Source organism: Danio aesculapii, chromosome 9 (genome assembly GCF_903798145.1).
Source record: "Danio aesculapii chromosome 9, fDanAes4.1, whole genome shotgun sequence".
NCBI lineage: Eukaryota > Metazoa > Chordata > Actinopteri > Cypriniformes > Danionidae > Danio > Danio aesculapii.
The window spans coordinates 49,398,335-49,422,643 of record NC_079443.1 but is presented as its reverse complement, the minus strand read 5'-3'; the positions used below and the strand labels follow the sequence as shown (position 1 = coordinate 49,422,643).

Genomic DNA, 24,309 nt, shown 5'->3' with positions numbered 1-24,309 from the left:
GATTTCCCATTAAACTGAACTGTATCGAAGAAAAAAAATGAGATGACTAACCTTTTAAGACCAGTTCAAGCTTGTTATGCAACAGGACAGATATTTTAAACCAACTAAATAGGAACTGTTATTAAAAGCACACTAATAATATCACATGTTTGAAATGTCACAAATCACATGACAAAAAAAAAACCAAAAAAAAAAAACCGAAGAAGTGGCATACACTTCTTTGGAATTATCGCAAAATAAAAAAGTGACCAGCTGGCTATGGTAAAGAGAAGTCAAAAAAAAATATATATATATATTCACAATATGCTTATTTTTTAAACTGACAAATAAGCATGAAATCACCAAACAATGACTACAAAATATAACATTACTCACCCTTAAACACCCTGAATGAATTGAAGGATCACTGAAAAAAATGATTCAATGGATTTACTGAATTTTTTAAAGGTGCCCTATAATGAAAATCTGGGTATACCAAGGCATAAAAGAATAATAAGAGATCCGTATATGGAAATGGACATACCAGGAGTTGCAGAAACCGTCGTTTACTCGTTATCATGTAAATTCTACAAGTGTAAAACCCCGGTGGGAAATGTCCCAATCATAGAACAAAACAAACTGTGACAAGACTCACAGACCACGCCCTGCTTATTTGTATGTAAGACTACTTTAGGTCATTCATCCAAACCTGAAGTCATCAAGAGAACCCAGACTCATGTAGCTCTGAGATCATTAATATGCACGTCTCAGGCTGTGTTTGATAAGCAACAGCGTTTTCTAGTGAGAAAACAATTGTTCCCCTCCATTAGATATTTTAAAGCTTAAATTTAACTTAATAATTATGTGGGACTTTTATTTTGAAAACGCAACCACAGATTGTTTACTACAGCATGCTTTTTTGCACTGTTACTTTGCAACGACTGAGCAAGACATATGCTTCAGGATGCAAAATTCAAGATTTACAGATTTAACAATTATTCAGCTCCTCTCCGAAGAGGCATATGGTATGTTTTATTGTATATCTTGTTAATTTAAGTATGTTTACTGTAAAATTTGAAGCTTATGTTTCAACAAACACGTAGACTGCTGAATTGTGTCAGATCACTCAGCTTAACTGTCATCTGTTCATGCAGATGATATTAAGTTCTGGCTGTTTTCTTTGATATTAGCTTAAAAATACAACCCGATACATCAATACCGCTCTCTTTTGTCAAGTTTAATTATAGTTAGCTTTAGTCCACATTTCGTGAACAAAATAGTTTAACCTCCTAGGGCTTGAGTGTCCACAAACGTGCACAGCACATTTGACCTCTTGAGTGGCTATTTAAAATACATTGAACGTTTTATATATTGTTACAGACATACAGTGTCATCCTGCAACTGTTTTGCAGCATATGAAATGTCCCAAACACCATTTTTAACTGTACAAAATGGGCAAAAAAATATTGTTTTACTCTCTAATAGCCAAAGCAAGTTCTATGTTATAAATGCCTTTAAAAACATTCAGGAAAAAGTTTTTTATGTAAATTCAGACCACGAGTCCACATATATGGACATGTTTCCCTAAAAGTATACCTCATATCAAAAGATGATACTTAGATTTTTATTCTAATTAGGTTCCAATCTGTCCAAATAGCAAAGAGAAATAGAAAATGGGTTTATATACGTCCATGTTCAGCGTATGTTAATTATGGACCTTCTAATTCTAGGGGTATTTTATGGAGTAATAAATGAGCTTGTAAAATGGTGGAGATTTTTTGAACTTACTGAAGCCATAACACAATATTTAGATATCAGAGAACAATTTGACCCAACTATGGGTTATTAGTATTACAACCCAGCATTTTTAGAGTGTATACAGATCCTTCACTTGTGCTATGAAACTAAGCTTGCAAAGTACTGTCACATCTCTCCTCAACAGTTTTTAGCTGAGTTTACATACATGTCAATAATGCACAACAATATTTAATTTATGTTTATATATGTCTATATTCAGTATATATTATGCAGTGTGTGAGAGAGCTTCACGTCAGAGTGGTCAATTATAGACCTTCTGATTCTTGGGGTATGTTATGGAGTAATATATGAGCAAATAAAAGCATTTCTGGAGTTTTTTTTACTTACCGAAGCCATAAACCAACTATTTATATATCAGAGAACAATTTAACTTATTAACCCAATCCAGTATATGGCACCTTTAAGGTAAGTGGTTGCAAACAATTTGAACAAAACAAGTTGAATGTTAAATTTAATTTGTTAAATTTAATTAAATTCAGTCCATATAAATTCATATAAATATATTTTTAGTGTGTCTAAAGTGCAATTAAAGGAAACTATTGTAAGAATAGCTAAATCTCTCCAGAATATCAGACCATGAGAACTGTTATGAATTTCATGAGACAAGACCACAAGAATTGTTATGCAATTAAACAGTAAACTTTCTGATCTGAGAAGAAGATCAGGAAACCAGCTGTTCAACTGTTGTATTCAAAACAACCTGAGACAGTTGACAATAGGCTGGAAACACCTCACCAGGGGGGAATGCGAGAAAGTTCCCCCTTCTCCTTTCACCTAAAACCCCTCTTTTCAACCCTTAAGTTACCTTCCGATCAGAGCAGATCATTCACATTTTCACATCAAATGTCCAAGGTTTTAATATGGTGTATCTTGTAGCTCTATATTCATGTTTGGTATCATTTTAAATGTCTCTGTGTGATTAGTAAAGTGGTTTTAATGTCACTGTAATATTTCACTGGTATATGTTGATTTGGTTTTTGGCTTTGATAAAATCTCTGCCAGATGCTCCCCCCTTTAGAGATGGTTAACTCCTCAAACTCACCAGGCAAGGGCCTCTGTGACGCTTTTACTGTCTTGAATTTATGTCTGTTTGTTCTGAGTTGAGTATTTAAAGGAATTGTGAACAAATATCATTGGGATCTTGTAGAAAGACACCCCGTTGCAGCATCACCGAGACTTATGCTGCAATCTACTTCTCTGGTCAGGTGTGCATCTCTAACTCTTTGATTTATCTTTGAGTAATGAATGTTGTGTTTTTACAGTATCATCTCTGAATTGGCTTTCTGATTGTTTTATTATGTAATTGGCATAGTATACTTTTACCTGACAAATGAAATGTGAAGTTTTGATTCATTCTGAATTCTCCTGAAATCTTTTATATCCAGTAGATTAAGAGTCTGCGCTACCTTTAGCTTGAAGATCTTTTAATCACCTAATCACTGAAATTAGCAAATTGCACGAGCTTGGCTAAATCGACTACTCTTTTAGGATGAGTGAGTAGTTTGCAACCAGTCTATTTGAATATTAGTTAATCCAACATCTTCTGACTAACTTCAGAGTGTCGACATACTGTCCGTGAGAAGACACGCAAACCCGGGGCCTGAAACTCTGAGTGGTGTTTGGTTCCTAATGAACATATACAGTAACTGAAGAGTAAGAAATCAGATACAAATCAAAACTCTAAATTAAGTCATAAATGATGAATGTGATCCGTTCTTACAATTAGAAATACAGTCTAAATTTTAGGATCACTTAAAATTGGAGTCAGATTAAATTCAGAGCTAAAAAATGAATATAAATAAATTCTAATAAACAACAAAATTATTTTCAGAAGCACCAGAAAAGGCTTACATGCATTTAACCTTCAACCATACTGTTAGTTTCATCATTGGGCTAATAGATGGACTTTTACACTATTAAAATGCATAAAAAAACTTGATGTAAATCACATATTTTAATTTGACAATATAATATGTTTAAATCAAAACATCTTGCTTACTGACCACAACCATCTGCCTTGACGATAACTGCTATAAAAAGCTTTTAAACATGTTGCTCTATTGACCAATCAGAGCGTTTGTTCAGGCAGAATTTCAAAACGACCAATCATATTAATCAGAGACATAGCCAATAATTTCAATAAATTTACATTTTAAGTTTATAACACATTTCATAGGGCGTCACGGTGGCGCAGTGGGTAGTACGATCGCCTCACAGCAAGAAGGCTGCTGGTTCGAGCCTCTGTTGGGTCAGTTGACATTTCTGTGTGGAGTCTGCATGCTCTCCCCGTGTTGCCGTGGGTTTCCTGCGGGTGCTTCGGTTTCCCCCACAGTGAATTGGGTAAGCTAAATTGTCTGTAGTGTTTGTGTGGCAGTTCATTCTGCTGTGGCAACCCCTGATAAATAAGGGACTAGGCTAAGGGAAAATTAATGATTCATTCATTAAGCCTAGTCCCTTATTTATCAGGGGTTGCCACAGCGGAATGAACCGCAAACTATTCCAGCATATGTTTTATGAAGCGGATGCCCTTCCAGTTGCAGTATTGGGAAACACCCATACAGTCTCACATTCACACACACAAACTCACTACGGACAATTTAGCTTACTCAATTCACCTATAGCGCATGTCTTTGGACTGTGGGGGAAACAGGAGCACCCAGAGGAAACCCACACCAACACGGGGAGAACATGCAAACTTCATACAGAAATGATAACTAGCACAGCCAGGACTAGACCAGTGATCTTCTTGCTGTGAGGTGACAGTGCCAACCACTGAGCCACCATGCCGCCTCTTCATAACACATATAGTCTTAATTCCAAAGATCAATAATGATAAATGAATTCATTAAACTTACCTGTTAAATTTTTGAGGCCTTAAAATAATGTGAAGTTACATTAACTTCATGTCTTTATTAATGGCAAACTACTATGTGTGCGTATGTGTACACGCATGTGTGTGTGTGTGTGTGTGTGTGTGTCTGTGTGATTTTTGGTATTTTAAGGTTAACCACATATCTCTCTCTGAAATCAACAGTCCTAATATGCAAAACATGTTTTTGCTTATTGAAAATTAGGTCAACAGTTCAAGAGTTCAACACCTTAATGTTTTTATGAAAATATGGTGTATTATGAAGGTTTATCTTTTCATCTACACTCTAAAAATATTGGGTCAAAACTAGCAGCTGGGTTAAAAATGTGATTTAAATTTAATAAAAAAAATTAATGCAATGTTGGGTTTGTTTTCAAACTATGGGTAATTAGTATTACAACCCAGCATTTTTAGAGTGTAAATAGATCCTTCACTTGTGCTATGAGACAAAGCTTGCAAAGTGTCACATCTCTCCTCAACAGTGGGTGCAACGATATTTAATGGTCAATAATTAAAGTGCTGTCACATTTACAAATGTTCCGAAAATATTTGTTGGTGAATTCCAGTCGTTTCAATAGGAATACACTTGATCAAATTATAGATTTTGACTATAATCGGTGACTCAGTGGTTAGCACTGTTGCCTCACAGCAAGAAGGTCGCTGGTTTGAGTCCCGGCTGGGCCAGTTGGCATTTCTGTGTGGAGTTTGCATGTTTTCCCTGTGTTGGCGTGGGTTTACCCTGGGTGCTCCGGTTTCCCCCACAGTCCAAAGACATGCGCTATAGGTGAATTCGTTAAGCTAAATTGTCCATAGTGTATGAGTGTGTGTGAATGAGTGTGTATGGGTGTTTCCTAAAACCGGGCTGCAGCTGACATCCGTTGGGTAAAATATATGCTGGATAAGTTGGCGGTTCATTCCGCTGTTGCGACTCCAGATTAATAAAGGGAATAAGCCGAAAATAAAATAAATGAATGAATGAAATTGTCTGTAGTTTATGTGTGTGAATGAGTGTGTATGGCTGCTTCCCAGTACTGGATTGCAGCTTAAAGGGCATCTGCTGTGTAAAACATATGCTGGATAAGTTGGTGGTTCATTCCGCTGTGGCGACCCCTGATTAATAAAGGGACTAAGCCAAAGAAAAATGAATGAATGAATGAATGAATGTAACTGATATTGTCTTCAACTCAAAGGTCTGATAATATCTTGTATGTCTATTATGTGTTGTACATTTTGAAGTCTCTTAGTTTTTTTTATTTTTTATTTTTAAGTTATCACTAAAAGAGCCATTTTAAGCATATTTCATGAGTTGTACAGACAGCTGATTGAGACTGATCTCAGAACGTTTTTAGGACAGTCATTGCTCACTGAGCAAAGCAATAATATGGATTTTTGCTAATTAAGATGCCAACACGCAAAGCATGGGTGCTTCTGCAAGATAGTAATCTCAAAGCTCAAAGCATTACTTGAAAATCTTCTAAATCTTCAAACTAAAGTGAAGATTAAACTCTAACAAATCTTTCTATTAACTTTAAACACCTAAGATTAATTTTACTGTCAACCCTCTCTTAATGCAATCCCTCTCAAAGCATGCTTGGAACTACAAATCCCCTAACTAGGTATATGGACCAACACAACTCCTTCATGTTGTCCCAACATAAAACGCTTAATTTAACTTAATAGTTTACAAATATAAGTGGACTGAACATAAAACATATAAATTGGCCAAAGAAATGACAAGAATTGTGTTGTTTCAGCTCATTTCAACAGGTAGTGTGAACAAGCCGCAGTATTCATTTTTTTCAGCGTAGTCATTGACTTCTATAGTATTTTTTTTTCAATGCTACCAGTTACCAAAATTCTTCACAAAAATTAGGGGAAAAAACACTTGAGAGTGATAAATGGTGAGTACATTAAAATGTATTCCTTGAAAGTTTGGTTTGTCACTGGTCAAAAAATAAAAATAACAGTAAAAAAAATAAGCTGTGAAAATTTGGGGTTTTGCCTCAAGGGAAGCAGAGTGACGCAAACTTCCCTGCTGGCCTACAAATGATTTTTATTATTATTTTTGCACCCATACTGTACGTTGTACTTAATCATATATCAAACGATCATGTATTTTGCTCATGTATCTAACCAACAGAGGGAGCCAATGCATCATGACAATACGCCTTTATAGCAGGGGAGCCCAATCGTTTTTCTTATGAAGGGCCAAAAACCAAAGTTGACTGCGGGCTGTGGGCCGAAGGTAAATATGCCAAAGTATATTTCATAAACATTTCCATGAGTAATTTTCTGATTTATTTTCCTAACTTTTAAGAATAGCTATAAAACATTGCTTTAAATTATATTAACTAATGCAATATATATTTTTTTAAATTTCGAATTAATTTTTTACAGTAATAACCTCAATATTCCCATTAATAACACAATGGAGTTCAATGCTGAATACACTAAACTGCAATCCCCAATGTCCTCTATCCGTGAGTGACAGTATTTACATTTTTAAAAAATCTGATTCATTTACAAAACTAAAGAAATTACAAAACAAACAAACAAACAAACAAACAAACAAACAAACAAACAAAAGGTTACATTAAATTTGAAATGATAATCTCTGTCATAGATATTCACCCCATCATTCTCCCTCTCTTCTCAAATGGGATGGTGGAACAAATCAAAGGTTAGCATGGGCCAACTTTGGCCCACGGGCCCTACTTTGGGCATCTCTGCTTTATAGTCAACAAAACATTGTTTTTAAGCAGGCAAGGCAAGATGCACTAAATTGTCTTGAGTGCACAACAAAAGGAGATCAGATTATTTCTCCATTTTGACCTTTAAAGACATGCAGGCCTGTTTTGAGCTTTGAGGTTGTGAAACGATTATAGATGCTTTAGCAGAATGCATCTGTTTGTATCAATCAGCTTGTTTGTTGTTTTAAATAGTTGTGTTTAAAAGTGGAATTCATACAGAAAAACCAATGCTATCTCACGGCAATTCATAACTTTTTGATTTAGTGGCTAATTCGACTTAATTCATATCATCTCATTGGTAAAATTTAGTATGATTTGCTCATCCCCCAATGACGGTTGGGTTTAGGGGTGGGGTTTGGAGCTACGCCTCCTTTTTCAATTCATAAATTTTCGTATGACTGAACGCATAAGAATTGTACGAATCTGCTTATAACACTCAAATAAAAACATCCCTTAAAAAAACACATTTATAAAAGTGTGCGGGCACTAATAATACACTCATATTTACATGCAATAAAGTCCAAACGACTGCAGATCACCTTCAACTTCACTGAGCGTTAGTCACGGCACAATATGCAAATCCCAGCCAGGTCCGTCTCGTTTTTACGTCCCCTTGAAACATTTCCGTTGTGATGTTGCTTGCATTTTGAGGATTTGTATTGCGTTTTCTTAATGTGTATGCGTTGTAAGTATTTGCAACTAGTTTGTTGTCAAGCCGATGAAGATCTTTGCTTAATTTGCTGGTGTTTTTAGTAATTGTATCTCGTTTTTGGGTCCCCTTGAAACATTTCCATTGTTTTCTGTGATTTTTGCATGTGTTGTGAGAACTTGCAGCATGTTTTCTTAACTTGTTTGTGTTGTGAGTATTTGCAACACATTTGCTGTCAGGTTGATGAAGAACGTTTCTTAATTTGCTGGTGTTTTTTTGTAGTTGTTAAGCTGTACCTTTCAGAGAAAGTATCGGAAAAGTAATTTAAATACATTTTAAATAATGTAACTTCAAATCTGTTATTAATTATATATTTCGTAGTAATTTACCCCAAACTGTTTATAACACCCAAACAAAGATGTAAAAAATTTCCCCCTTTAAAAAATACATTAAAAAGTAGGCAGCCACTAATAATACACTCTTATTTACATACAATAAAGTCCAAACGACTGCAGATCACTTACAACCTCACTGAGCGTTAGTCACGGCACAATATGCAAATCCCAGCCAGGTCCGTCTCGTTTTTAGGTCCCCTTGAAACATTTCCATTGTGATGTTGCTTGCATTTTGAGGATTTGTATTGCGTTTTCTTAATGTGTATGCGTTGTGAGTTTGCTGTCAAGCCGATGCAGATCTTTTCTTAATTTGCTTTTATTTTTGGTAATTGTATCTCGTTGGGTCCCCTTGAAACATTTCCATTGTGTTCTGTGCTGTTTGCATGTGTTGTGAGAACTTGCAGTATGTTTTCTTAACTTGTTTGTGTTGTGAGGATTTGCAACACGTTTGCTGTCAGGTCGATGAAGAACGTTTCTTAATTTGCTGGGGTTTTTTGTAATTGTTAAGTTGTACCTTTCAGAAAAAGCACTCAAGTAAAGACATAAAACACTTCTCCTTTTAAAAAATACATTTAAAAAGTAGGCAGGCACTAATAATACACTCTGTTTACATACAATAAAGTCCAAGTGACTGCAGATCACCTATAACTTCACTGAACACTCAAAGACATTAAAAACACCTATTTAAAATACATTAAAGAAGTGGGCGGGCACTAATAATTCACTTTATTTACATACAATAAAATCCGAATGACTGCAGATCACCTACAACTTCACTGAGCAATAGTCACGCCACAATACGCAAATCCTAGCCGAGTCCGTCACGTTTTTGCTGTCAACTTAACCCAAAACAGTTTATAACACTCAAACAAATATATAAAAACATCCCTTTAAAAAAAAATACATTAAAAAGTCCTAATAATGCACTCTATTTACATACAACAAAGTCCAAACGACTTCAGATCACAGGAAGCTTGAAGTGACCTCGGAGGTCAGAGAAGATGACCTGCTGGATCTAGAAAGCGAGAACCGCTCCAGGATTCCATTCCTGTGGAGCAACTGCAGAAACCTCCGTCTGAACTTCTCCCCGACGAACGCGTACAGCACCGGATTCACGCAGCAGTGCAGAAGCCCGAGGTTTTGAGTTGCGAACATAGCGACGTCCACCGATGTCCTCATAGTGCAGCCGAACTGAACCACTTTGGCCCTCAGGATGGTGTCGATTATGGTGGAAACGTGGAAAGGAGTCCAGCAGACTAAAAAGGCCACAACCACGGCTACGATCACCTTCATGGCTCTCTGTTTTTGGAAACCGCGAGTACGTAGAAGCCGCACAACCGTCACGCTGTAGCAGCTCAACATGACCAGTAGGGGGAGCACAAAACCCAGCACGTGCCTCATTATTCGGGTTGCTAATCGCCATTCGTCTGCGTGATCAGTCTCAAATCGTTCAGCGCAAATAATCTGATTGGACATCCTTTTGTCGAAAAACGCTTCGTTGAAGAATGACGGCAATGAGAGCACTAAACCCAAAACCCAAACTAATCCGCACGCGACTCCACTGCAGAGTCTCCTTTGGGCCTTCTGGGACTCCATAGCGCGTACGATCACCATATAGCGATCCACGCTGATGCACACTAAAAATATAATGCTAGTGTAAAAGTTGACTTCCTTTACTAAGGAAACTAACTTGCACGCAACATCACCGAAAACCCACCCGTGGATGACGTTGACTGCAGAAAAGGGCAGAATTAGCGCTAATAGTGTATCGGCTAGCATCAGGTTGAATAAGTAGACATCTGAAGCCGATAGCGAGCGGCGGTTGGAGCCGATGACCCAGCCGACAATCGCATTCCCGGGAATAGCCAACAGGAAGATGAAAACGTAGAAGACGCTGAATGAAATGTTGACAGCGGATGGCATTGTGATGGAGGAACAGGCGATTGTCTTTTCGTCGGGAACAAATGTGAAGTTGCTGAAATCCGTATCGTTGAATTCTTCGTAGTAGAACTCATGGAAGTCACTTAGGTGATGAGAGCTGTTTGGATCTGTTAGAGGAGTAGGAAAATATTAAATAAAATCTGTGGTAAAAGGGTTACATGTCATGTTAGCAATGGGGCTTATGCATGGCAAGTGTTTTTCAGCCACCAGCTAAAAGTTTGATCCTTTTCAATTTCATAAGGTTAATTTTACATCATTGATCATGTAAATTACTGAAAATATAGTCAGTTAAACAGACTTAGGGCGTACTCACACCATGTACAGTTGCCTTGAACCGGGCCGAAGCAAACTTGTCCCCCCTCCCGTCTCCCCCGACGGCCCGCACTCACATTGCATTTGTGCCTGAGGACGCTTACGTCATCGATGATGCGCTGTTCAGTAGGGAAGCGCTCTCGCTCAGCACAGTAGAGATTTCTTTAGTTATATCGGTTAAGTTGTTTGATATGCAGTGACACAAAGTTAGATCAAACAGATCAGCCACTTTTGACACTCATAAACAATCATAAAGTCCTCGTGCTGCAGGAATTAGGAGGTTTGCTAAAGGTGCAGCTGTCGTGCAGTGAGGGGTTTGCGTCTTTAATAAACCATGACAGTTTGCGTTCATTAAACAGTGAGAATGAATAATAAATCCATATGAAACAGTCCCTTAAATGTCACATCTCGTCTTCGGTTTCGGGCTCAGGCGCACTTTGCACTCACACTACAAGCATATCGCACCCGAGCCCAAGTGAACCGCGCTCTGGCACACCTCTTCCAACCGGGCCAGGGCCGGCTAACTGAACCACGCTTGAACCCGATTCAGAGCACTCACACTTCTCAAACGATCCAGGAAACGGGCCTGGGCACGGTTCGGATAGCATAGTGTGAGTGCGCCCTTAAGCATTCATTTAGTTTTTAAAGTGTAAAACAATATGAAAGGCAGTTTAAAGCCAAGTGTCGTTTCATTTTTCAAATTAAAAGTCCCTGTGCATATAGCCTTTGAAAAAATAAATAAATAAACCTTCCCGCAGATTAAATAGGTTTGTTTAGAGGTTGAGATAAGATACTAAATGGTATAAAAAAATAATAGTAATAGTAATAATGATCATTTATATATATATAAATGTGTGTGTATATATATATATATATATATATATATATTTTATATATATGATAATGACATTAAGTTATACACAAATTATATTATTGTTTTATTTTTTATCTAACAATACCACTTGGAGTTTTTGACAATTACGGATTTATATATATATATATATAAATATAAACAGTCCAACTGGTATTTTATTATTATTATTATTATTAGTATTATTACATTTACCAAGTGGATTATTGACAATATTGTTTTCCTGGTTTACCAGAATATGACAGAACCTATTAAAATATGACTATTAAACAGGTTTAAAAGCATCTTTTTAAACCCATTGCATGCAGGAATAATATTATATCATATTTATTAAAAATTTTACATGAAAATGTTTGAACTCGTTTGAAATGCAGGTAAAAAATAAGGCTATTAAGCCATTTATTATTATTTTTTTAGGAACGAACTGAGAAAAGAAAAAAGTCAGACCTGTAAACTGTAAAAGATTATTGTAAAACATTGTCTGAAAACAATCAAATGCTCATATTATTTGAGGATTATATGACATTAATTTTGCACTTTGAATCTTTTATTAATCTATAGGTAATAAAATTAATCTATGAAGCAAACAGACTACACATTTTGGGACCTTGTCTCATATTTGTACTCATCAGTTTTTACATGAATTTTTGATGTCAATGAGTTAAAAAATAATAATCAGCTTTCACTAAAAATACTGGGTTAATTTAACACAATATTGAGTCAAATATTGATAAATTCAACGATTGGGTTAATATTTTACGTAAAATATAATTTACTAGTTGCAAATAAATTTTTTAAATAAAATTTTTAGTTCATTTACATAAAAAAATGTTTTGCTCATATTTGACCCAACACTGGGATGATTGTTTTCAAGAAAATACTCGTAATAATTGAGGATTATATGAAATTTGTTTTGCTCTTTAAATAATTTATTAAACTGTTGGAAATAAAATTAATCTATAAATTATTATTATTTTTTTAATTTATAGATTAATTTTATTCAAAAATAACCTTTTTTTTAAAAAAAAGATTGACCTTTTTTTTTGATTTTGGCACATTGTTTCATATTTGTACTTTTATAAATTTTAACATAAAATGTTGACGTCAATGAGTTGAAAAAAGTTTTACACTAAAAGAATGTTGTTTTAACAATGTGAAGTCAAATATGGACAGATCCCATCACAATCACCAGCGATCCAGGCTTGTAGATCGCTGGGAATCATTTACTTTCACACGGACTACAATCCTGTCACCATATGGACTACAAACCATGGACCATATATACATTCACACATACTTAAGGCTGAGTGTTATTTGTTAGTTTTGTTAGTTAAACGAACCTGTAATTTTACAAAGCGTTTCATTTCCATGTCTAGCCGTGTTCTTTGATCCTTGTTGTGTTTTATATAATCTATTCCTAGCCTTGTTTCTTGTTTATCTTACTCTCTCCGGTTTTGACCACTTGCCCGTTTATCGACGACGACTTCTGAATGATCTGTATGTACCCGATTGCTCTTGTTATTGACCCTTGCCTGATTATGATTCTTGTAAATAAATCTGCTTTTGGATTCGCATCTCTGTGAAAGCCTCCTTTGGTTCCAGACCCAGTGATTGGGTTATTTTATTTTATTTTACATAAAATTTAATTTACATTACTACTTTAATTGAAGTTTTATTTATTTACATAAAATTCCAAAAATGTAACCCAACATTTAAAAAATGGTTTGTCTATATTTGACCCAATGCTGGGTTAAAACAACCCAGAGCATGTATGTTTTCAAATGATTGTAAATAATTGATAAATCTAAGATGTTAGACTTACCAGTCATCATGAAAACTTCTCTCTTTTTTTCAGGTATATGTGGTAAGAATCCACCGGATCAAATGCAAGACTTCAGTATGTAAGGCTTCTTTATATCCTCCGGAGAGATGTTGATATATCCTGTTTGCTCAAGTCCTGAAGGTTACCTAAAGTCCATCATCTCAACTAAAATACTTTGATTTCTTTGTTTGCTTCCCCCAAAATGCATTAAACAATATTTAGGACGTATCTGGAATAGTCGTGGATAGCATTTGTTTCCCTTTTCACTGGAGACTCGCTGATACTCCTGTTGTTGTTTTGGGATGCTGAAGATAAGGATGTTGGCTGATGTTGCTTTTATGTGAGGCTACAAGAAAAGCAGAAGATGGCAGATGTTTGCTCTGGGAAATTTCAAACATGATTAAGTCACAAGATCCTCACTCGTGTTCAGTCTGAAGCATAAACATGATCAAAACATCAAAAGCGAAAGCAGTCATGTGGCCTAAAACCACCCTAATATATTCATCATCATATGAAGTCATTATGAGGCTGTTTAACAATGATTTTGGACTTTGAATTAATTATTTAAATCTTAGACAAATAACAATTAACATCAATTTAAAGCCCATTATTAATCAATTGAAGTTGAATAGGAGAGTAATATTATAATGTATTGATTGTAAATGAATGTATTATTACTAATTTTTCTTGTTTTGTTTATCAGGTTATTATAAATAAATAAAAACTAAAACTTTTTGTTACTTGAAATAAACGTTAATTTTAAAAATGTATATGAAAATATTACTTTTTAATAAGCTAAAATAATAATAAAAATAAACTAAACAGAGTTAAAAAAACAACACAATTACTACACCTTCAAATAGTAAAAAGCATTGAAAATGTAAAATCTTATGTGATTATATATGGAAATGTAAAAATTATATAATTAAATAGACTCAAAAATTAATGAATTGAAAAAAAGACAAAATTCTACTACAACTTTAAATAGTTAAAAACATTGAAAATGTAAAATATAACACTAATATAAACTAAACAGACTTAAAAACACGAATAAATTGACAAAAATGACAATATTGCTACAAATAGTAAAAAACAATGACAATGTAAAATATAAAAATATTATTATTAATACAGTGATAAACTAATAAATTGATAAAAAAAACAACTCAATGTCTACAACTAGTTCAAAACCATTAAAATGTCAAATATAAACATAATATAAACTAAACAGACTTAAAAAACAATAAATTGACAAACTATAACTTTACTACAACTTCAAATAGTAAAAAAGCTATGACAGTGTAAGATATTACAATTAAACAGACTTAAAAACAAATAAATTGGCAAAAGACAACAAAATACTACAACTTTAATTAGTTACAAACAATTATAATATAATATAATATAATATAATATAATATAATATAATATAATATAATATAATATAATATAATATAATATAATATAATACAATATAATATAATATAATATAATATAATATAATATAATATAATATAATATAATATAAACTAATATAATATAATATAATATAAAATAAAATAATATAATATAATATAATATAATATAATATAATATAATATAATATAATACAATATAATATAATATAATATAATATAATATAATATAATATAAAATAATATAATATAATATAATATAAAATAAAATAAAATAATATAATATAATATAATATAATATAATATAATATAATATAATATAATATAATATAATATAATATAAAATAATATAAAATAAAATAATATAATATAATATAATATAATATAATATAATATAAAATAATATAAAATAAAATAAAATAAAATAAAATAAAATAAAATAAAATAAAATAATATAATATAATATAATATAAAATAATATAATATAAAATAATATAATATAATATAATATAATATAATATAAATAATATAATATAATATAATATAATATAATATAATATAATATAATATAAAATAATATAATATAATATAATATAATATAAAATAATATAATATAATATAATATAAAATAATATAATATAATATAATATAATATAATATAATATAATATAATATAATATAAAATAATATAATATAATATAATATAAAATAAAATAATATAATATAATATAATATAATATAATATAAAATAATATAATATAATATAATATAAATAATATAATATAATATAATATAATATAATATAATATAATATAAAATAATATAATATAATATAATATAATATAAAATAATATAATATAATATAATATAATATAATATAATATAATATAATATAATATAATATAATATAATATAATATAAAATAATATAATATAATATAATATAAAATAATATAATATAATATAATATAATATAATATAATATAATATAATATAATATAAAATAATATAATATAAAATAAAATAATATAATATAATATAATATAATATAATATAATATAATATAATATAATATAATATAATATAAAATAATATAATATAATATAATATAATATAATATAAATAATATAATATAATATAAAATAATATAAAATAATATAATATAATATAATATAGTATAGTATAGTATAATATAATATAAATAGTATAATATAATATAATATAATATAATATAATATAATATAATATAATATAATATAATATAATATAATATAATATAATATAATATAATATAATATAATATAAAATAGTATAATATAATATAAAATAGTATAATATAATTTATTATAATATAATATAATATAATATAATATAATATAATTTAATATAATATAATAAATATAATACAATATAGTATAATATAATATAAAATAGTATAATATAATATAATATAATATAATATAATATAAAATAATATAATATAATATAATATAATATAATATAATATAATATAATATAATATAATATAATATAATATAAAATAATATAATATAATATAATATAATATAATATAATATAATATAATATAATATAATACAAAATAATATAATATAGGATAATATAATATAATATAATATAATATAATATAATATAATATAATATAATATAATATAATATAATATAATATAATATAATATATGAGCAATATCACACGAGTTGCAGTGCGATGTGGCTGTATATCGGCACCTTAGTGTCCCACCAGTGACAATATACAGTCACATTACACTGCTATTAGTGTGATATTGCGTTTATACAACAGTTCAATGGCATAATCGTGTGTATAAAAAAGAAAATCAAACACGGAGTCTCAAAAGCCTTTGTAGAGGAACTACTTTCTTCCACCATTCATTCACATTTGCAGCTGACGTCACAACAGCAGAAACCGTTGCTCATTCACCAACGTCACTTTAGAGCTAGTGTTTGAATGATTCTCTAGTGTAATGTCTAAAGTAATGACAAAACAGGTGATTTTGCTGACATTTTAAGATTATAAAGCTGAACAGCATAAAATACCATCAGTCTACAGAGATTTCCCAGTATTTCTCTTTTGCAGTCGGGAGATCACAATATTACTATGGCATAAACAGAGCACTACAACATACAAAAGAGAGAGATCGATTTAGAAAGTCATTTACCTGTTTAGTTATGATTTGATCAGCTGTAGTATTACGCTGTTTTTTTTCTTAGGGCTTATTATGTGGTCTCTGTCACCATTTTGTGAATAAATATCGTCAATCATCTCTGCTCAAAGACAGGCTAATGGCCGGCAATGCGCTGTCTCTCAGAAGTTATAAATATTTTAAAATAGGAACTATCCTTATAAACAAACTGCATAGTTGCAATCTAAACAACTACATTCTCGATTTAAAAAAGCCTCAAAAGTACATTGTTGTCCAACAACAGGAACATTTGTCAAACTTTAGAGTGTCCTCTGCTTGCTGCTGTATGTGGGCGGAGGAATACACAAGGGTGAAGAGGCTGGACGAGTGCTGTTACTGGCAGAATATCGCAGAATATATAATATAATGTAATATACTACAATAAAATGTAACATAATGTAATGTATTATACTATAATGCAATATACTATAATATAATGTAATACAATATAATGTAATGCAATATACTATAATGTAATATAATATAGTATAATATATCAGACTTAAAAACTAATAAATTGACAAAACTGACAAAATGACTTCAACTTTAGCTAGTTAAAAATAATAAAAATGTAGCATAACAATAACATTAACAAACTAATAAATTTACAAAAACAACCAAATTTCTACAACTTTAAATAGTTAAAACAATAAAAATGTGAAATTTAAAAACAATATAAAATAAACAGATTGAAGAAACTAATAAATTAACAAAATAAAAAAATAATAAAAAATAAATAAAATTATACTACAATTTCAAATGGTAAAAACCAATGACAAAGCAAAATATCAAAATAATATTATAAAACAGACTTAAAAACAAATAAATTGACAAAAACCGACAAATTCCTACAACTTTAACTAGTTAGAAACAATGAATCAGAATCAGAATCAGTTTTGTTGCCAAATGTGCTTCACACACACAAGGAATTTGTTTTGGCTACAGAAGCTTCCAGTGTACATAAAGTGACAAGTGACAACACAAAATAAATAAATATGAAAAATAAAAAATAAAAAAGACGATAAACATTAAACAGAGATGCAATTAGTCAAAAAATCTGGATGTTGAATTGTGTGTACAGATTTGTTATAAATATACAGGTTATAATGTGCTGTGTACAAATACGAATGGAGAAGGTATTGCATTGTATATTGATATAAGGTGCTGTGTACAAGTGCGTATGAGTAAGTATTGCACATATTTATTGCACAGTAGGGGAATATTTAACTGTTCATAAGGTATATAGCCTGAGGAAAGAAACTTTTCCTGTGTCTGGCTGTTTTTGTGCTTGGTGCTCTGAAGCGCCGACCAGACGGTAACAGAAAATGTCAAATATAATAAAAATAATATAAACTAAACAGACTTTAAACTATAAATTGTCCAAAAAACATCACAATTACAACGACCTTTAGTTAAAAACATTGAAAATTGAACAAAAAATTATTTAACAAGCTAACTTATTGACAAAAACAACACAATTACTACAACTTTAACTAGTTAAAAACAATAAAAATGTAAAATATAAAAATAAAAACTACAACATGTGCTTAGTGATACTAAAACAATAAAAGAAAACAACCATAAACAACTATACTGTTTTTACGTTTTAAACAAATGTCTAGGACAGGGATGGGCAAACTCGATCCTGGAGGGCCGGTGTCCCTGCATAGTTTTGCTCCAACCCTAATCAAACACACCTGCTTGTAGCTTTCTAGTGATCTTAAAGACACTAATTAGGGTGTTCAGGTGTGTTTGATTAGTGTTGGAGCAAAACTCTGCAGGGACACCGGCCCTCCAGGATCAAGTTTGCCCATGCCTGGTCTAGGATGTTATTTGACAGTGACTGTGAGAAAGTGGAAAAAGATCTACAAACTTCATGCAAGAAAAGCCAGACACGCGTAATAAGGAAGTGATTTTTCAACACTGAGGAAAGCTGCGTCACATGTGAACAGAAGCAAGGCTAGAAAACATCACTTACCCACATTTATTTAGGAAATTGAGCAACTCCTTCCACTGCGTTTGTCCTGAAGATGCTGAAAGAAACAAACAAACAAACAAACAGACAAACAAACGTGCTTCTCACATGGGGAGCAACATCTTTCAGTCCATGAGCTGTTTAGTTTCATTTATTAAAGGAAAATACATGACATTTGAAGATTTACAGATCATTAGAGAAGTGTTAAGATCTTTTACACTTTAATTATAAAAACTAATACTGTGTAGGGTATAATATGAACTCTCTACATAAACTTTCAATATATATTCCCTCTATTCAAGGTGTAATGTAAGTCTTCAGGATGTGTCTGTGAAATTTCTGCTGAAAATGCACCATGGATCGTTTATGTACCATGTTAGATGCCCATTTTTGGAGGAGTTTTGGGTATTTTATGTGTCTCTTTAAATGTAAATAAGCTGCTGCTTCCTATCCAAATAAAATAGTCCTCGTAGCGCAGTGATGTTATGTATATAGGCATGTCCAGATCAGATCCAGATTACCTCCCGATTAGGACTCGAATATACATGTGTACAGGGCTGTGCACAGGAAGGTGGCCCGGTGGCTAGAGCCACTGCCCCTCTGCCCTCATTGGCTGAGGTGCCCCTCTCAGCCTATACCTATTCCCTCCACCTCAAATGCGTCCGTGCCCTGCCCCTCCACTGATTCCGGTAATCGTATCCAACCCGTCACCCCCCCACACCTCACTTAGCGTGGTTTCCGCAATCTCTTCCCCCCACCCCCCACCGTCACCAAAGTCTTTTGTATAGAGAGGCAGTTCAGCTTGCTCTGGCCCTGTGAGCACCTGCCCATTCAAGAGTCTGTGCACGGCACTGCATGTGTGTGTGTATATATATATATATATATATATATATATATATATATATATATATATATATATATATATATATATATATATATATATATATACGTAAAAGTAAAGATTGGATTACATGATCTAATCCAGTTATGTAATCTGTTTTTTTCTTTTGAAAAATCCATTTTCAAGATTTGATCCAATCCGTTATCCAAAATCTTAGTGGATTACTAAAAACTGGGCCCTGGAAATAAAGGTGGCAGTAATGCACCAAAACCCTGGATGCCAACCACCGTAAACATATAAGAAGAAGAATCAGACATTGCAACCATATATTTATTAAATTGTCTATATTGTGACAAACATGCTTACTTTGATGGTTGGGTTTAGGGCTGGGGTCAGGGGCGTTGCTAGACATAAAGCTAGACATCTACTGGGGCACGCACCCCTTCCCAACACTGCCCCCCCTATATATATATATATGTGTATATATATATATATATATATATATATATATATATATATATATATATATATATATATACACACACACTCTTTATATTTTTTTATAAATATTTTTTATAAATAGAAGTTTTTTTGTTATTATACAATTATTATTCTAAATAATCTAACACATAATAATATAATAATAATAATATCACATAATAATAATAAGAATCTTATTATCTTAACATGTGGCAGATAATTAACGTTAGGTTTATTAAGTCTTTACCTCTCTGACTCCTCATCCCTCCTTTTTTCTTCATACAAAAAAATCTATCAGGAGGCGTGCTTAGTAAGGTCATCATCATGTTATTTAAACTGAAGTTTTGCTTAGTATCGCCGTCATATTGTTTAAAAACTTTAGTTTTGTCGACTTGCAAAACAAAAAAGGCTGTTACGCTGGTTTTACAACGCATGAGCGGTGCGTAAGCAAGCGCCTGCTTTTTTGGCGTGCATGTTAACTACCGGGACTCGCACCAACAGAAGAGCAGCGCGTGCGAGAGGCGCGCGGATTCTCTGCGCACATGCGGAGATGCGTCAGTTTGCTTTTTGATTACACTGCTTTCATCAGCGTTGGTTCGGTTGCACATAGAGAATAACATCTTTATTTCGGAATTACCACTCTTAATAAATACACTTGTATATGAGGTAAATCATATCTCAATGCATTTACTGGGGCACTGGAGATTTTTACTGGGGCACATGCCCTAGTAAATTGGGTCAAGCGACGCCCCTGGCTGGGATACAGTAGATGTAGGTATAGATGGTAATAGCACACACTGTAATGTGTAATTTTATGAATAATACAAATAGTTCTTGTTTCTAGCGACAACCGTCCGCTCGCGTATGCACGCCAAAGTAATGGACGTCCTGTAATACTACAGGAGAGTCACACATGCACACTAACACATACGTGACATCGACATACATGACGTTGACATTTCGTCACCGCGCTACAGGCCACAGGAAGGGGTGTCTCTCCACACCCCTATTCCAGAAGAGGGGGTAGCCTTTATAGCTAACAAAACATCTGCATCAGTTTAAAGGTACGTTTTAACTTTTATAAAGCATAAAATACTGTAATATATTTGCAGATATTTCAAAAACATGCAAAGTGAACATATTTGTTCATCTGGAAAAACTACGGTACAAACAAACAAGTTTTAAAAAACTACACTAAAGTGCGTTCTATGTCTGTCTTTGTTTTGGTCTCTATAACCATCCAACTGCCATTTTAACCGATTATATGTCGGTACCCCTCGTATAAAAATTAGGGTGGGGCTAGAAATGCCTGTGTGTCAGCCTAGTTTTAAAACAAGACTTGCGTTTTATGCTAATGAGTGAGAGATTGTCACTAATGGGTGGGGCTTTCCCTTCTCTGATGACGCGTACATAAGGGAGAATGTCAATCAAAGTGTTTCTGCAGACTGTTTTTATTAAGTGTGATTATAAAAAATGTAGTTAATAAATTTTTATCATTACAGGCTGGCTATATTCACACACCATTACCACACAGCTGTGTTTAAAACCCCTTATAAAAATGATTTTTGCAAAATAGGTCCCCTTTAAAATCAAGCTTGACTTTAATTAGTTTTATATGTAATTTAAGCATGTATGTAGCACAATCAAATATGCTACTAAATTAGACGCCTTTGTGAATGTTAAAACAGTGTGAATCTGATCCAGCCCCCTTTGACAAAGACCCCTTTCTGCTGTGTTCAGGACAAGAAGAAACACGTCTCTCTGTGAAGAATAACAAGGCAAGGAATGCAAGATGAGATATAAAGTGGTTGTATTACATCAGAATGTTACAGGTTAAAATAGGGGAAGTACAAGATTAATCAAAAGCTTAGAGAAGGAACATCTCAAATGATGTTTTAAGGGAATTAATCTCTGAAAATGAATCTCTGAAATTAAAATATTGCATTTAACCCACTCAAATAAAATGAAATTTGCAGCTTGTTTAAACTACTTACTTAAAATGAGTTGAAACAGCTAAACATAGGAAGAGATGGGATAAAAAAATTAGCTCTTAGAAACAAGAATTTGGGGTTTGTTGTGTTGTGATTGTAAGCTGTTTTTTGTGCTGAATTATGCAGAAATAAAATATGTTACAGTGCATTTTAGCGTGTCTAAACATAAACAGAACAAATACGCTCACTGGCCACTAAATTAGTACACCTTACTAATACTGGGTTGGACCTCCTTTTGACTTCAGAACTGCCTTAATCCTTTGTGGCATAGATTCAACAAGGTACTGGAAATATTCCTCTGAGATTTTGTTCCATATTGACATGATAGCATCACACAGTTGCTGCAGATTTGTCTGCTGCACATCCATGATGCGAATCTCTCGTTCCACTACATTGGGATTGAGATCTGGTGACTGTGGAGACCATTTGAGTACAGTGAACTCATTTTCATGTTGAAAAAGCAGTCTGAGATGATTCGTGCTTTATGACATGGTACGTTATCCTGCTGGAAGTAGCCATTAGAAGATGGGTAAAGGGATGAACATGGTCAGCAACAATACTCAGGTAGGCTGTGGCGTTGACATGATGCTCAAGGAGTACTAATAAACCTAAAGTGTGCCAAGACAATATCCCCCACATTACACCACCACCACCAGCCTGAAACTTTGATACAAGGCAAGATGGATCCATGCTTTCATGTTGTTGATGCCAAATTCCGACCCTACCATCCGAATCGAGACTCATCAGACCAGGCAACGTTTTTCAAATCTTCTATTGTCCAATTTTGGTGAGCCTGTGCCAATTGTAGACTCAGTTTCCTGTTCTTAACTGACAGGAGTAGCACCTGGTGTGGTCTTCTTCTGCTGTAGCCCATCAGCTTCAAGGTTGGACGTGCTGTGTGTTCAGAGATGCTCTTCTGCATACCTCGGTTGTAACGAGTGGTTATTTGAGTTACTGTTGCCTTTCTATCAGCTGGAACCAGTCTGGCCATTCTCCTCTGAACTCTGGCATCAACAAGGCATTTGCACCCACAGTGTTTAGATATTTTATTAATAAACATACTGAGAAAGGTATAATGAAAGATACAAAGAACAATAAGAATATAATTATAGAAAGATGCAATATTTATGAACTGTGACATCCACATAAAAAAACAGTATGCTTGAGTAACTTAGTAAGTGTTTTTGGACCATACTAACCAGGCTTGAGTAACTTAGTAAATGTTTTTGGACCATACTAACCAGGCTTGAGAAACTTAGTAAATGTCTTTGGACCATACTAACCAGGCTTGAGTAACTTAACTTATGTTAAATGTTTTTGGACCGGCGACGCAGTGGCGCAGTAGGTAGTGCTGTCGCGTCACAGCAAGATGGTCGCTGATTTGAGCCTCGGCTGGGTGAGTTGGCATTTCTGTGTGGAGTTTGCATGTTCTCCCTGCGTTCGTGTGGGTTTACTCCAGGTGCTCCGGTTTCCCCCACAGTCCAAAGCCACGCGGTACAGGTGAATTGGGTAAGCTAAATTGTCCATAGTGTATGAGTGTGTATGGATGTTTCCCAGAGATGGGTTGCAGCTGGAAGGGATAAGTTGGTGGTTCATTCTGCTGTGGGGACCCCGGATTAATAAAGGGACTGAGCCGAAAAGAAAATGAATGTTTTTTGGACCATACTAACTGCAATGAATCGCTTGTGGTAATAGTAGGGTGTGAATACAACAACTATAGTAGCTAATATGAACAAATTATTCAATACTATAACTACACAGTAAATGTAAACTAAAAACCTAAATATACTACATGGTTTATTGCAGTTCATCAGTTCACGATAGTTAACACCAGTATGCTGTAGCATTCATTAACAAAATGTTGCAAGGCTACATTAATATATTTGCTTTAAAGAGGTTGAATAAAGGCATTAAGATCCACAGAAATGCTGTTTTATGTGTTTTTAGGTCATTTCTTTAAGAAATAATGATTAAAAAATACAA

The 24,309-nt window shown here is 32.9% G+C and overlaps 1 protein-coding gene across 1 annotated transcript; it reads right to left on the bottom strand.

Moving 5' to 3' along the window:
• Positions 1-8,990: 8,990 nt before the first annotated feature.
• LOC130234823 (C-X-C chemokine receptor type 1) lies at positions 8,991-13,702 on the bottom strand. Its single transcript, XM_056465140.1, has 2 exons — positions 13,407-13,702; positions 8,991-10,508 (listed from the first exon to the last, which is right to left on the bottom strand). Exons 1-2 carry the CDS (start codon positions 13,414-13,416, stop codon positions 9,424-9,426), a joined length of 1,095 nt encoding a protein of 364 aa, XP_056321115.1. The 5' UTR covers positions 13,417-13,702; the 3' UTR covers positions 8,991-9,423.
• Positions 13,703-24,309: the final 10,607 nt, after the last annotated feature.